Source organism: Corvus cornix, chromosome 5, assembly GCF_000738735.6.
Source record: "Corvus cornix cornix isolate S_Up_H32 chromosome 5, ASM73873v5, whole genome shotgun sequence".
NCBI classification, from domain to species: Eukaryota; Metazoa; Chordata; class Aves; order Passeriformes; family Corvidae; genus Corvus; species Corvus cornix.
In genome coordinates this window covers 6,351,608-6,368,277 of record NC_046335.1, presented here as the reverse complement: position 1 = coordinate 6,368,277, position 16,670 = coordinate 6,351,608, and the positions used below count along the sequence as shown (strand labels likewise).

The window sequence follows — 16,670 nt, the reverse complement described above, 5'->3', positions numbered from 1 at the left end:
TGAGTTTCAAGGAAGAATTTGGGTCTGTTTTCAGGCTTGAGAAGCTGAGAGTGAGCAGAAGTTTTGCAAACCATTTGAAAGGGATAGCCTGGCTCTTTCTGACAGCGAGAGCATTTGTAGCTGTGTCTGAAGGGTACTGTCCAATGAAACCTGTTAGAAAACTTCAGTGCAATGGAACAGATGCTTTTTAGAGGGGATACATCTGTTCCAAAGGCTTTTTTTTGGGGGGTCCAGAATTAAAAAAGGGGAAAGGAACACAAAGCTGGAGTGTGGGAAACAATAGTACATGCTGCAGTCAAGCCTGACTGTGATGTAGATCTGCAGTTCATAGTTTCTGCATTCTGGACAAGTCTCAAATCTCTGCAGTCTGGCCGCTTTTGGTTATAACTGTGTGAAAATTCAACTGGTGTGGATTTGCTTTGCAGATACTGACTGGTTAATAAAAGGAAATAAGGCTAATAAAAGAGGGAAAAAAGGCACCTGGGTGCTGTTTCTCAGACTCGAGAACATTTATTTTAGGCAGGGAAAACCCACATTAGGGGCAGGAGCAATTCAAGCTGCTGCCTGTCCTGCAGGAGAAAGTGATGCAGGACTGTATCACTGTGTGTCAGATTAGATGGTGATTTAGTTCAGCCTTACTTCTGCCTTGCTTTGGTTGGGTCAACAAATGAGAGGGCTTAGTTGTGACTTGAGACTGGTAAATCACCTTTCTGAAGTCTCTTTTTCACTGACTATATCCTAATAAGTTGACACAGACTCCTTCTGAATCAACACTATTTTCCAAAATATACTAATGAATTACTTAAAAACAGTTTGCACCAACTGCTTCTAAAAACAATCCCCAACATTTAAGTTATTTATTCTGAAAGGAAGCACGAGCCCAAATTTAGCTCTGTCTCATGAAAGAGAAGTTTAAAAAAGCATCCTAAAGCATAAACAAAATGTTTTTTTTTTTTGTCTAACTAGATGTTCATTGTCCCAAGTCCACTTTGACAGGAAGAATAAATTCTATTAGTACCTCCAGCCCTCACAGCCACAGTATTTGGGATAAAACCAGAGTATTTTCCAACTGACATAATGATGTCTTTCCAATGTTATAGAAAGTGTGCATCTGAAGAAGGATTTACAAGAGGAGATGTTTGGATACTTCCCCTCCCAAGAAAGTGGATTCTCTACATTCAAGGAATAGCAGGAAAAAAACCCTAAGAGATGTTTATGGGTACATCAGTGGTGCAGTTCATGAAGAAGCAAAGTCGGTGACAGGAGATTTATCCAAGGCTCTGGAGATGTCAGCCAGCTCCCAGCAGAGGACTTAATAGAGGCAGAGCAGACGCCAAGGCGATGGGATCAGAGGAGAAATTGCATGGTAGAGACAGTTTTATGTGGACGCTGTGGGTTAGGAAAGCCTGGCCTGATTACGGGACATTGTTTTAACCCAGAACATCAAACCTGAGATCAAGATTGTTTGTGGCACAGGCACCACGGGCTGATACCTAGCGCTTGGCCAAGGCCCTTTCTGTGTTTTTGGTTCAACTGCTGCAAGTCAGTCTCCTGAACCAGCCACGTGGTGGCAGCAAGCCTCAAGGAATCCTCATCCAGGCGTTTTGGGACGAAATTGGCTAAATATAGCCAGTTTCAATATTCCAGACGTGCCTATTTAGAGGGGCTGGGACTTACTGTACCATTAAAATTACAGATGAAAGCCATGAGCGCTCTGCCTGGCTGTGACAGCTACAGGAGCGTGCATTTAATTTTATTTTCCTTGTTCCTTTCTGAATCCCTAGAAAATCCTTTTTCAGGAAGAGCATTCCTGGTTTGAGCTATTAGCACAGAGCATTATATAAGCTGTAAGCAGGGACAGCCATGCATCTCATAGTAGAGGTCTCACCTCCCACCAGGACACATGGGATTTTTCACAGACAGGTTAGAACACAAATATCATGGATTAGAATTGATCTGGGCTCTTGTTCATGTACAGGAGCCTCCAAACCACATCAGACAAGGACCTCCTCTCTGTTCATGGTCTCCAGAAGGCTTTAAAGCTTTGCAATGGACCTTTAGGAAAGACAGCCCTACAGGGTCCTTTCTCGTTTGGAGATGGCTGAAGTCAAGCAAACAAATAATATAGAAAAGGGAGTGAACATTTGCATGGGTGTGGGGCATATCCAGGGGTGCTGCAGCGAGTGACAGTCATGTTTGGGAAGGGACACGAGCCCTTGTGGGCTTGGGCTGTGGCTGATCAATAATTCATTTTCCCAGCTCGTGTTTGCACTGTGCTGCCTGCTATTTACGGAGCATGAGGCTTCCCAGTTAACATTGCCTGGCCACTGGCTTGGCATGGAAATGCCAGTGCCAGACCTGGCCTTCCTGAGTTATCTACCTGTGACTTGCCAGGACCAAGATCAGCTGGTGCTGCTCCCTCCCCTCTATCTCTGCCATCAGCTCAGCAGTGTTTGGGCCCCACAAAGGTAGAAAAACTGGCTTTTATTTTTGTTTTTACGTTATTGCTGTGCTGCTCTCTTGTACACTCTGCTAAAGCATTTCGCACCTGAGTCCAGCACAGCAAAAAGACCACAGTTTTTTCCTCCTAGGACTGTTAATGCCAGGGATACAGAAAGCCAGATACCTAAAATCTGGGGTCTCTGCCAGCTCTCCCTTCAGGCTGACAGAGGGTCCTGCTGCAGGAGTACATTTTCCAATTGTTATTTCATTAGCATATGTTTTATAGCATCGCAGTGTCAAGGGCTATTTCTGGCTATGACTTCACACTGATGCCTTTGGAAAGCCACACAGCACAAGGAGAAGGAGGGAGGAAGCAACCCAGATGATCTGTTGTTATAACTGGAGCATGTGGGAAGCATCATCCCTCCAGCCTCCACAGAGACAATCTAGTCATCAAGGGGTGATTCACGCTCTGAGTTCTGGCTGGATGGCCACATCCTCTGGACCAGGGTCTGGAAGGGACATGAGCTTGGGGAGTTAGAGAAAGGGCTTGGAGGCAGGTGGTGAACTGTCTAGTTTGAAGCAGGGGATGGCAAAATGATGTGGAGGAATGGATGGAGAGGTGAGGCTTGTCAAAGAGACAGCTGAGTGTTCCTTCTGGCTCAGGAGGACAAATGAGAGGAGGTGTTGCTGCGGAAATGGGCGGCAGGTGGAACTGTCAGCCCTACAAAACAAGTAGAAATATTAAGGCACTGGGTGAAAATTGACTGGCAACTGAATATAACTCCAGTTTGGCTTGCAAAGGCTTGCAGGGCTGATGGAGCATGACACAGGCTCTGAGCTCTGTGTTTGTAAGCACAGAATAGAAGATTGAACAGGCTTTGGACATGGGGCAAGGACTTGGGTCATAGTTTGGGACTGGCTTTTGGATCATCATGTGAATAGGAAGGATGTGTGGTCTGTGAGGGCCACCAAACCAGCTAAGACTGCTGCTGCCTACAGAAACATGGTAAGAATAAAATTAAAGAAAGTGAAACCCAGAGCATCAAAGCCCCAGTCCTGCTGAGAGCAGGTTTTTCTGGAAGTGACAGTCTGTTCTGGTGTGGGTTTTTTGATCTCTCTGCATAGTGCTGCAAAGTATATTCTGCAAGAAGTGAACTTTTGCAGACAGGAGGCTCTCCTCCTGCACTGTTTGTGCCTTTCATAGCAGTCAGTCATGGCCAAAACTGGTACAGCCAAGAAGAGCTCCTGGTGAAAGCAAAGCCCTGCATCCAGGGCTGCTGGAACCCAGAGAGAGTGAAGCAAGTTCCCAAATCTGCTTTCTCTCCTGCTGGCTCTGGTGTCAGCTCCGACTGGAGGAGCTGGTGGATGTGGATTACAACATTCCCAGGCTGTAAGGAACCTGGAACCTGCTCCCTCTGCTCTCAGCAGATGAATTTTTGCAATGTTTCTGTGCAGACTATGTCCCTTTCTTTATTTTGTCAGTCACTGGCCATTGGAGTCAGGAGAGGAAAATTTCACCACAAAAAAATGTCTTGCTCCCTGTACTTTCTTCTGCCCTTCTGCTGGCAGAGAAAAGCAGTGAGAAATAATTTCTCCTGCTCTCCAGGGGGTGAAATTATCCTTCAAGCTTTGAGTACAATCACACAGTATCAGACTGTGGACAGTGGAAACAGTAAAAGCATTCTAAGTGTAAGTAAGCCTGGGATACAGACTCCCTTGTAAGGGATACTCTTGTCCTGGGAGAAGAATGTTGGGATGGATGCAAATCTGGCTGGGTTACCACTTAAAAAGTCAATAGCTGGTGACTGATAGGCTGGTGCTATATTATACCTGTTTTCTAATCTTGAAAATGGGAATTCTTCTCTGTCTCTTCAATGCCACCATGTGGTAAAGGTAAGAAAACACTGACTACACAAAACATGGTCTTTGCAGTAGGAGGTGGATGTATGGGGGGTTGCACAGCCTCATCAGGCTTTGTTTTTTTGATTAGGCAAAACACTCTTAGGGATGAGTGCATTTGTGTGTGTTTTACTGCTGAAACAGAATGAAAACAAAAGGAAGAGAGTCAGCATCAGTTCATCCATTCAATGAATCAGTTCAACCATTACAACTGATGGTTATTATTTGTAAAAAAACCCCAACAAACTCCACAAACATCATGAACAACAAACCCCAGTGTATGATAGTAACAAACCATGGGAAAGGAAAATGATAAATGTTTTGCAGTCCTTTACCTGCCCTGCCGTGTCATAAAGCCCCAGCAGATGTTGTTGTCCTCCCACAGTCACGGTTACTGGAAGAGAGAAACAAGAAATGTTGTTTGTGCACAAGCCAGTGGCCTCATTTTGATGTGTTTTAATCCCAAATGCCAATAGACACATTAGCACATGTCCTACACTAGGCATCCTGAACCAAGCACATCTATTCAACCCAAACTGAAGGCAACCTAAGTCACAACAAAAGCAAATCCTTTATGCCAAGGTCTTATTTCTATACAGACAGCCAAGGATGAAGAGCTGCACACGCTGCTGGCATCAGGGTCCCAGGGACAGGGGGACATTTGCCTCTCTCTGCAGCCACCAACTGCACATCCTGGACTTGAAAGCACAGGATTCCTCCTTCCTCACCACAGGCATTGGGGTGGGCTTGTCATGGATCACTGGGAGGGTTTTCTATTATTTTATTTCTTCCAGGCTGTGAAATGATGAAGCATTCAGCAGTGGCTGGTGTTTGGTGGGTCTCACTGGAGGTGCAGCTGTCCTGCCCTGTGCCATCACAGGTGAAGTGGCAGTGCTCAGTACCTGGGGCTCTGTGGTGGATGCTTTGAAGGACTGGAAGGAAGAAGAGCTTGAGTATTTTCAGGGATGTTGACCACATTCTGTCACAAATGAAGGAAAGCATGGCTTAGTTTGTTGATCACATCCAGCATATTTACTCCTTTAGCAGAATTCACTTTGAACTTCATTTTAAGCCTGTTGGCAAATTTTGAGCCCACTGGCGTTGACAAAAATGTTTTCTCATTGCCTTTGGATGAACCCCATTATTATCTGATTCCTGTAACCAGTGTTATTTCGTGTAAAGGACATGATCTGGGTTAATGGCATTCAGTTAACCAGTTAATCTGCTTAAATCATTACTACTCAACTGCAAAGAAAGGGGGGCAGTCCAGTTCCACCCATTAGTCAACAGGAAGCCTTCAAACATTTGTCAGGAAGGTTGCTTAAAATAATGATATTGTTACAGCATATGGACTAGCAATTTTTTTAAACATGAGGAAAAGTGGCTGAACATAGGAATGAACATGGGGAGCTGTGTCAGGGATGGGAGAAGAGGCTCAGACTGCTGCCCATCAGGTGATCAAAACTTGCAATTAATGAGGGCTGGGAATGAACAATAGTTATTTTGGACAAAAAAAAGAGACTTGAAAACATCGTGCAGGATCTTTATGTTTTTGATTTTTTTTTTTTTTTTTTTTTTTTTTTTTTTGGTGATAAAAATTTTGTAGTAGAAAAGCAGCTATGAATTTATGGAATTTAATAGCTCCTGCACTGGGGAACAGTGTCCTGTTTGAAATCTCTTAGACTGAAAGTCTCTGCCAGTGTGACTGGACAGGCTGATTATTCAGCAGCTTTACTTGCTTGCAAAGAAACACTGTAATGTTGTCAGCACACGAACAGAGCAAACCTGACATCCTGGAAGTACAAAGGCTCAGTGAGGACCAGAGCTGCTGATGAGAGCAGGATGGGCTGCACTCACCCACTGCTGGGGCTGCTCTGTGATGTGCACTGGAAGAGGAGATGGGGAAGGGGAGAGAGCTCCCTCTCCTCATTTCAGGAGGTAGCTCCTGCACTGTGCAGCTCCCAGGGGAACTCATGGACATTGGGCATGGATGCCCAAGGGTGGAGGAGCCTGGGGAAGAAGCACAAGAGTGGGGAGATGGGCACCAACACAGACAGGAGACAGCCCAGATGCCTCACCCCTTCCTTCAACCTGACTTGAATAAAACAATTCAATATAATCCTCCCTGGTGCTGTAGTTTTCAACTTCTTGTGGTGTAGGGAGTCCCAGAATGTCCCAGCAGAGGTATGAACTGTGTAAGTTACTGGCAACACTCCTGCTTTTCTCAGCTGCCTTCTCAGAAGCAGTGGGGGTTACAGGTGGTCCGGCACAGCTCATGGGAGGCAATGGGAAATGTGCTTTATGCTTTTTTCCCTCCCAGTTGCAACCTTGGCGAGCCTCCAATCCACCCTTGTGCCAAGAAATGCAGGAGCCAGACCTGCTCTGCAGATTTTACTCTGCTCAAGGACCAGCTGTGGGAAGATGTACCCTTCAGCTGAAGGCAATCTTCCAGCTGCAATGTACAGCTGGCCAAGGTGGTGTTTAGGAGGACATGTGGTTTCTAGGACTGCAAACAACAGTTGCACTGTCTGTCCTTGGTGGAATTTGCATGGAGCCTTCAGAGCTCCTCCGAATCAGGATGCTCTTAGGACAGCTGTGTGGCTGTGAGGCACATGGAGGTGCAGGTCAGCTGATATTTCTGGTGAATATGAAGAGACGTGCCATACATCAGTGCTGACAGAGTTGTCCAGCTCTGCCTCTCCTGCTGGCTCACCCTGAGCACAGGCAAACTGGGCTGGGTCCTGCCTGCAAAGATCAGCTCAGGTCTTCAGTGCTTTAAAAACTTAAAAGCTGCACTGAAATTTACTCTGTGGTGAAGCTTTGTTGGCCCATCTCTTTCTTGGTGGCACCTGACTGAGAGAGCTGCACTGGCAAAAAGCCCTGGTGCAGATACAAATTGCTGCTGTGTTCCAGTAATTAATATGGTTTGGAGATAAGCTGTTTGGATAGAGGATCAGTCCATCTCGAGTGTGCTGTGCTTTGCCAGAAGGATATAATTCCTAAACTCTTATCTGTGCTTTGTGGTCCATGAAGTCACGGTGGATGTTTTGCAGCAGGTCTGTGGAGCCACACACTGAGCAGTGATTGATGGTTTGTTCAGTTCAGTTTAGCTCTTGGTCACCTCTGGGAAATGTTGAGAGGGAAAGAAGAGATTGGTGGCGTCCTACCATTACTCTCCCCACACACAGGGGATAAGAAGTGCAAGAGCTTTTGGAAAAATACATCCCAAGTCTACCCAGCTTGCATATCACATTTTAATTCTCCTTGTAGCATCTTGCCTATTATGGGTCCTGCTGTGAATTTCTGCATGGCACCAGTCCTAGATTTTTACTTTTTCTCTTTTTCTCTCTTTCTTTTTCTCCTTTTCTTCCTTTTTTCCTCCCCTCTCCTGCTTTTTCTTTTGCCCATCAACCTTTATATTTTCTCTCTTCCTTTTGTTCCCCCCCTCCCCTGCTTTTTCTTTTGCCCATCAACCTTTATATTTTCTTTCTTCCTGTCGACTGTTCTAACCCGTCTCACCATCAGAAGATATTCTTCCTGCCCACATCACCTCTCTGAGTTTGCAGCTACCACCCCAGCAAAACTGCCTTGTTGGCTAAACCTCAGCAATGGGCAGAGTGTTGTCTTTGGATTCCTGGTTCTGAATGCAGTGGGGACAAAATGGCTCACACTGGCAAATCAAATGATCCCTGGCTCTTGAAACAGGGATGTCTAGATTAATGTATTGGTGCTAAAATTTCCACCACACTTTCAAGCAAGCAAAACAGATGTGAAAATAAATGGCTTTTGCCTGTGAAAACTTCATGGTGTTTTTATACCAAGAGTTTATCAGGCTGCCTCTGACAAGGAAAAGGCTGTTCAGAGTATCCACTTGGTGGGTCGTATTTATGAGCTGAGATTGCCCTGCTAGATTTGTAGACCTTACTTTTGGCTTTATTCCAGTTTACTCTTACTTACCCTGTTATTATCTTTTCCTGTTCTCTCAGTGGACAGGCCTATGGGAAGCCAATGCGGAATTCCTTCCCAGCCACTGGCGTAATGCAGGCTCCTCTATGGGATTGTGAACTCAACTTTATGAGCAGTCTTGGAGTAACACGACAAATATGAACTCTCCTTGTCATTTACTGACTATATTGATATATTGATTAAGCACTGAAACAACCTGGCCTTGAACACTGAGTGCAGCAGGGACTGCAGTAAAATGAGGCTGAATATTTGCACAGTCCTGACCCTTATTTCTCTCCAGTCTGGCTTGCACCAGATGAAACAGCAGGGCAGATGTTCCCCTCCCTTCACTAGGTGGCTTTAATCAAGTGCAGAATGTGTAAAATGCTGCCTTTAAAACGGTAGCTAGGTAATAAATTAGCTGGGTATTGCTTACTAGAGTTTGAATAACTATTTTGGGTCACTTCCAAGGCTTTGTCGCCAGTCTGTGTGTCTGGGGCTCTGCTAATGGACTTCAACACAGAGCTTGAACACCACAGCAGAAGGGCAAGGTGTAGATGGATATTGTGAGGGATGGACCTGGTGTGTGGACTATGAACCAGTCTGAGATGGGAGCTCTGTTTTTACATCTGTGCTTAGTTTGTGTTTCTGGGGACAATGTGACAATTTTCATTGATGTTCTTGATGCCCAAATTGCCCCAAATCCACCTGTCTGTGGCCAATCTTTGTCAAATCCTTCTCCCATTGTGCTTGTGACTTCATGGGACTGAACTGCACCCGTGGAAGAGCCCTTCAGCCAGACAGCAGCGATGTTCATGGCCTGCACTGACAGAAATGGGACATAAATTGTCTGCTGAACTCTCAAAACATCTTATGTTTGATTAATGGAGCAAAGCAGCACATAAATCTTTGGTATGACACCAAACTAGGATGCAATATCTCAGCCACGCTTAGCTGTGGCACAGGAGAGTGGATTTGCACATCAGGGGGAATTTTTCCATGCCAGTGAAGAAGTGCTTGCAGAACCCAAAGCCTGTGAAACCACCAGCCAGAATACACACAACAGCTAAGCAGCGTCTGATGGGACATCAGACAGGAAAAGTCATCTACTTATTCTAGTGCCTTCCTGCCAACAAATTAAGGTCCAGCTGCTTCAGAGAAAGATGCCAGGAACCTGTGAGCAAGCAGAGATGGCGGCACCTGCCTGGGAGGAAAGACTTTCTCATGCTTTTGGGCAAATTAGTTGGCTTCTAGCTTCAAACTTTCACAAGGGCCATCTTCTGCCCTAGCCATCAGGCTCTGAGTGTTAGTTGTGCATTTTTCTGTTCACTATTGTTTTATGTACCAGATGAATGTTACTTAACACAGATTAATCATAGAATGATAAAATAGTTGGGATGAAAGATAATCTAGTTCCAAGGCCCCTGCCATCGGCAGGGATATCTGTCACTAGACCAGGCTGCTCAATGCCCCCTCCCTCCTGGCCTTGAACACTCCCAGGGATGGCCACCAGTATAAGACCAACTGTAGTTCTGGTTGACCTGCTGGTACTAGAAATGCCCAAGTCTGTTTCTTTTTCAGCTGGGGAAGAAGATAAAATCAGAAGATGGGCAAAAGGACAGATCTTGGTCAGCAAGTTCCTTCTAAGGCACCTTTCAGAGTAATTTCTGTGATGTGAAGTTACCAATACAGTGAATGTGGTCTGTTCTCCAGCAGCTGATGTCCCTGGGGATACTGACTGTATCTTTGCTCACTGGGTAATATTTTCCTTCCTTCCTAAATGCAGTTTCGTGAAATCTCTTGTAATGAACTGAGAATTAATTCCCTTCCACTCTACAGATGTCTTTTGCTGTCTGGAGCTTACCCCAGACAGGACAGAAGTGTTCTGGTAGGAGTTTGTTTGAAGAAGAGTGATTTTAAAAATCTGTTTTATAAATTGTCTTCTTTTTGTAGCACATAGCTCCCAAATAAGGGTCTCAGTGGCTGGAATTTGAGGATCCCAGTCCCAGCTAGGGACTGAAACTCAAAGGCATTTAGATCAAAGACATTCAGATCTCTAATTTCCTTTGGTTCCTGTAATGGTCAGGCATCTAAGTAACTGAACTGGAACTACATAACCCAGGTTTTAAGAAATAGCAGCTTTGAATAGTCCATCAGGAAACAAAGTGAATGTGGGCTGTGCATTTTTATAGCACCTTGTAAGTGCCTTGTATGCATTGCTTAATCCCATTTGGGGTCATATTTTTCGTCAGAGTATCTTTCTTCTGCTGATCCAGGTGAAGAAAAAACTGTCAGGGAATAGGTGTCACAAACCACTTTGATTTAGTTTGGGTCACTGTCTGGGGACTTAATTTCAGTTGCTGTGGACCACCCTTCAGAAGATGTTGCACTGCTGCAGCTGAAGCTGGGAATGCTCTGGAAACTGCAAATCAAAGCCCCGAGGATGCTACAATCCAGCAGCAATCCAAAAGAAGACAGTCAAAAAAAAGAGTAAGAAAGATCTTAAGGACATACACCTAGGCCAATTCATAAAAATCAACTCAGCTGAGCTCTGTGACTGGTTTCCACTTTAGCCAGGAGTCTCTTTTGCATTGCTGCTCCTTGAGAATACCCCCTTTTGCTCTGGCTGAAAGGCAATCCTGCAATATTTTGTGGCCAACGCACCCAGGACAGATAAGAGCTGATGTTACAGGACGCTTGGCTCACCAGGGGTCTTCCAGTGCCCTGTGACTCAAGCCTGGGCCTTTCTTCACTTCCAGGCATAAGGGTCATCTCCAGGAATTTGAGTGACTTGATGCTCAAGGAATGTTTCCCCACTCCCTCCTTCATGACAAACAAGATTTGATTACAGCCAAATCAATGTTCTACCCCAAACTTACGCTGCAGCTCAGCTACACTCTTCTGAAAAGAAAATCAAAAGCATGTTATTTTGCCCTGTAATTGGCCTAAATACCTCACTTTATATGTAAATTCTACAAAATGCTTTTAATTGCTCCTGTAATCATCAACCAGCAGTCACACACAGACCTCTGAGAGCCAATGTTTTCCAAAAGAAGGGTTCTGAATAAACCTCACCATTTTCTGTCACCTCATCCATGCATGAGATCTATGTTCTGCTGAGCAAATACTTCTGCCCATCTGATATTTACAATATCTGAAACACATTTCCAGTCTGCTCCCCGTGGTGGGAGCACAGAGAGGCCCCCAGGGCTGGGATTCAGCTGATTTCACTCCATGTAGCTCTTGGTCTAATGAGGTGGTGAGGAATTCGCTGCTTTGTCTTTAGGCCACAGACATTTACTGATTCTAAAGCCAGATAGGATTCATAGCATCATTTATTCTGCTCTAAATAGCTTATCTAGTGTCTTCCTACAAGGCATATTTTCTTGTTCTTGTATCATTCTTGCAGCTGTTTTCCAAATCTTTTGTTGAGAAGTTGCTGTGACCAGACAGTGTGGTCTAGCAATGGTTTCATTAATGATCTAGCCAGAGATAACATGACTTTCCTATTCCTACCTGTCATCTCCCAATGGCTCATCTAAAGCTCTCATTGGTTGATTATCCTCATTATTTAATGAGTCTTGCAGTGCTTTATTCCTTTCTTAAGGCTAAAGTCTGGTCATTCTTGGTTTTTGTATTTGCAAGCCTCTTTATTACATTCTTTTTTAACTCTGTGTCTGAGTGGAAAATCTGGAGAATCTATAACTCAAACACCCACTGAAGGCATCTCATGGAAGTGGAGGAGAACAGCCACGCTTCTGCAATGCTCCCAGAGCATGGAAGTCAATGTTAAAGGATTTTGGAAGTCTGGGATTGTCTATGCAGTGACAAGCTTTTTCAACAGAATGTTTCAGGTCAGAGAAACAATCTCTAAACACTATTCCATGTTTCCTGTCCAGACATCTCTCCACTGCCTCTAGGGACTGCTCTTCATCTTGGGCTTTTATCTCCCCCACGTGGCAAGGGGCACCACTTCCCCTCTTCCTTTTCCATACAGGTTTGAAGATTCCAGTGGAATTAGTGGGAAAATGCCCAGTCCTGGCTCCTGTTGCAGCCTCACTGGGAAAGGAAAGTGGCACCAGATGGCAACTCTATTGTCCCACTCTGCAACAGCAATAGATTCATGTAGATGGTGCCATCCTAGAGGAGGATTCACGACTTGTGTTGTGTGGTTTTTTGAAACCTGAGAGGAAAAACGATGCAGCTCTTTACAGCTGGGTATTTGCTACTCAGAGACAGCAAACAGAGGAGATGCACCAGTCCACCAATCATTTTTAATCAAACAGCTCAAATAAAATGTTCTAAATCTTTCAAAACGCATTGAGAAGTCAGACTTCAGCGTTGGCCAGCATACATGACACAGAACACAAAAGCAGTGGAGGTTGATTAGGAAAATGAAACAGAATGCATTTGGTCCAGAAATGGATGAAAGAGAATGGATATTCCCAAAGCTTTCAGAACAAGCACAACACTACAACATGAGCCAGCTTCTTCCCAGTCTGGGACATTACTTATTTATAGACAGCATGAATGAAGTTGATTTATTGGAATCATCGACCTCATTGTTTGTAAAATCAGCACTGGAGGATTTCCCCTGCATCTCCATGAATTATTGCTGTGCTAATCAATCCTTGAACAAATTCAGCTCCACTGATAGCAGAGTCCAGGGAACACTGGGGTCTCCGTTTGCAAGAAAACCGTGCCCAGTTTCTCCAGTGACACAGTACGGAGGGAGCTCTTGGGACCTCAAGGTTGTGCAAAGCCGTGCTGGATGGAAAAGGCAAACATGATTACAGTGCTTGGGGAATTGAAGAACAATTGACATTGTGTCCAAGAGAGTGTTTTGTTAGATTCCCTTCTGTCTTAAATGGAGAGCTGAGCACTGCTGCAGACTGGGAGGTGCTTCCTGAGTGTTTCAGCTCCCTGTGCACCTCAGCTGTCCTCATGGAAGACAGTTCTGCTCCTGTTTAGAAACTAATAATAACTCTCCAGATAAATGCAATGAATTTGCACTCAAATAGGCTCTGATGTGTGAATTTCAATGGTAATCTAATTGAAGGTCTTTTTGCTCTTTACTGAAAGTTACAGCACTAAATCCACCCAAATGCGAGACAGAGTAACAACTGCAGAATTGAGCAATATTAATAGATAGAACCTGTTCATATTTTTTAAAAAAATGTAGTTGTTCCTAAACAATGAGGGATACTGGATAATATCTTAATCCTGATGGAGGGGAAGTGCCCTTTCTGAGATCACGTGATTGTCTGTGGCATTGACATGAGTGAAAGAACAAAATTTTGGCTGTAGTGTTAACCTATTAAAAAAGAAAAAAAAAGCAACCTGTAGATTACTTTTTATATTTTTAGCTCTACTAAATATTTTTGAAGTTTCCATAACTCTAGCACAATATTTAAGAATATCTGTTTTTCGAAGCTGGGTTTATAACTCAAGTCAATAGCAAAGACAGTAAAGCTCTGAGATTATTAAAGTGTAACTTATAATTGGAGTATCTTTATTGGTATTTTAACTAGCTGTGCTGACCTGACCTGTAAAATACCAGATACTACAGTATTTTCTGTTTCTTTTAACACAGATAAAGTCAGTCAGGACTCTTTAGTAAAATCTTGAAACCTAACAGTGAAGGATGTATTTGGAGTTTCCTAACGATGCTGAGCTCATGGTAAGCAGAGAAAGGAGTGGGAATTTCCCGCCAAAGACAAAAAATGCAAATAAAGGGAGAAAAATACAGGAATGAAGCGAGTTTTTGACCATTTTCCTGTCTCCTTTCTGCTGTCCATGTGAGGCAAAAGTCATTCCTCTAACTCAACTAAATGCTGGGGAAAAGAATATCCCCAAAGTTATGTCAGGCATCTGGTTATCAAGGGAACATGAGACTTGGTAAATAGCATCAGAATAAACGGGAGATTAGTGGCAAAATGAGACAAATTGCACTGAAATGTATCCAGGCAATACACAGGGTGTTTCCCAGAGCATGGGAGGACAAGTCACTCTGTGTGGTTGGGGGGAATCAAGGCAGCTCATCCCTACACTTCTTGCACTGTTCAAATGTCAGAATTAGGGGGATTTTTTTCCTTGGAAATGAGAGGAATGCAGCCTGGAGAGGCAGTGCTGCCTTACAGTGCTGGCTCTGCTCTAGGTGTCCTTCTAAAACTTGTGGTGATCTGCCTTGATCTGGGTTAGATGACAGTGGGAGAAGATAATGTTGATGGAAAGGCACAGGAAGTCAGTTTTGCAGTGGGTGGGTTGTCCCCACTGTGGGCTGGACCTTCTGATGATGGAGTGACTCTATCCCAGTGACTTACAGAAGGCCCTATCAATACTGGCAGAGCACTATGGCACATCCTACCTCTGCCAGGAGTGATTCATGGGGAAAAAATGGCTTTTCTGCTTACCAGCATCTTCAACAAAAAGTACAGATACCAAAGCTCAAAAGGAAGAAAAATTTGTCTACGATATACACAGATGGGGACAAGAGTGTGTTTTCTATAAGGGCCTGATATTAAGGGAAATATGATTTATAATATAATATAGGCGTATAAACCAGGAAGCAGCCACAGCTTGGCTGCTGTTTGTGCAAAGAGCCTGGGACTCCTCTTCCTCACACTCAATGCCAGGTAAGCTGGGCAGACCTGCCCTGAGCTGGCTGTGGTACCTAAAGCCAAGACATATCTAGTGCCAGGCTGAGGTGTTTTGGGTGCTGTGTTTGGGTATAGATCTGCAGGACACATGTGTGTGTGTCCCTGGCTTTGCCGTGAGCACTCGAGCAAGACCTCTGCAGTCAAACCCCCTCCCTGGCTCAGCAAGCACAGCGATGCCTCGGGCATCATTCCAGAGTTCGGGCAGCGTAACTTAAAATAGCATCTGATGACTCTGGGTAGTGTGACTTAAAATAACATCTGATTCTCTGAGCTGTGAACTGATGGGGCAGGGACACATTTGGCACACTGAACTGAATCCAGCAGGCTCCAGTGTAATGCTGAGGTCAGTGTGAGAGCTCAGGAGCATCAGGTTTGCCCAAACTCCAGCGCTTCTGTAGCTGACATTTTACATGCCATCAGTCCTGATTTGGGCACGGGGAAGATTAAATGGTATTTTGCAGCTGCTTCCAACACCAGCCTCTCTGATGCTTAGCTTGCATCTCGTTTAAGTCTGACCTTAATGCTGGTTTTTCTCATGTACTTTTTCCCATGAGGGATTGCTTGAGAGGCCTGAAAGCAAAATACCTGTTGCTGAACCTAAGGAGGACTGGGACAGAAACTCTGCTTTGCTTTTCCCAGAGAGAAAATCAGGCCCATTGTCCTCAGCACCAGCACCAAACCTCAGCTGCTATTTACCCTGCAGCTTCCAGAGATTAGCCAAACATTTGGGCAGCAGCTCTAAGCCTATATGACTTAAGAAGCAGAAATGTTAAACACTGTAAACAAAAGTCTTGAAAATATTTAAACTTTCTGATAAGAAAATCTGAAGTTAGGAATTATTATTTTTTTCTTGGCTACCACAAAGGTCTCAAATGCTGCTAATGCTTTCTCTACACCCTGCTGAGGATCTTTCTGCTTTCCTGTCCAATGTGGCAGCCGCTGCAGACAATGAAGTGATTGTAATGTTGGAAAAGCAACAGATGGAGACAGATGAATGGTCTTAACCTTCAGTGTGTTTTGTGTGCCTGTGAAAGGGAGAGGTGAGAGCAAACCTGAGCTCTGGACACCCTTATCCTTTTTTCCAGCACGGTTGCACTCACATGAAGCAGAGGGTGATATCCCATGATCCCAGAAGGGTAATTTCTAGGGATGAATTGGTGGCCCTTTTAGCACAGAACTGGGTCTTGCAGCCTCCTCTTGGGAGAGCAAGAGGCTGCAGGTTGGCTGCAGCCCAGGGTGTACAGAAGAGGTGCTGAAGTGCCTGGTTGAGCTGAGGCCAGAGGATTTTTCCTTTGAACAGAAAAAATAAATCCAAATTCCTCTGTAGAGCTGGAGAGGAATTTTCAGCTATAAAATGTGATTTCTACAGAATCCGAAGTTTCCATGGGAAGCTATCGCTTTCAACAGAGGAGTTCAGATGTTTCCACTGGGAGAAATGAGGTGAAATGATGTGAATTAACTGACCCTGATCTGAACTGTTCCCTCTGTTAAAACGACCTGAGCCAGTTTAAGTAAAGCTCTTTCCCTGACAGTGACAGTGACTCCTGTACCTGGGGCAGTGACCCTCGACGGGAACACAGCCCTGGGATGCCAGGGAGGCACCACGGGCACTGGGGCAGTCGGTGGCTTCCTGGGCAACCAGCAATGCAGCCTGGACTGGGAGCAAACACAAATAACCAGATCTGGTCCTCCAGCTGTCATGGAGTGCTCTACACAAAGGTG

At 44.7% G+C, this 16,670-nt stretch overlaps 1 protein-coding gene across 1 annotated transcript in view; it reads right to left on the bottom strand.

The window, feature by feature from the left end:
• RHOJ (ras homolog family member J) overlaps positions 1-16,670 on the bottom strand; it is a 61,216-nt gene that overhangs the window by 11,589 nt on the left and 32,957 nt on the right. The window contains exon 2 of the mRNA XM_010396262.4: positions 4,680-4,738. Coding sequence (XP_010394564.1) covers positions 4,680-4,738 — 59 coding nt within the window. The remainder of the gene's footprint in view (positions 1-4,679; positions 4,739-16,670) is intronic.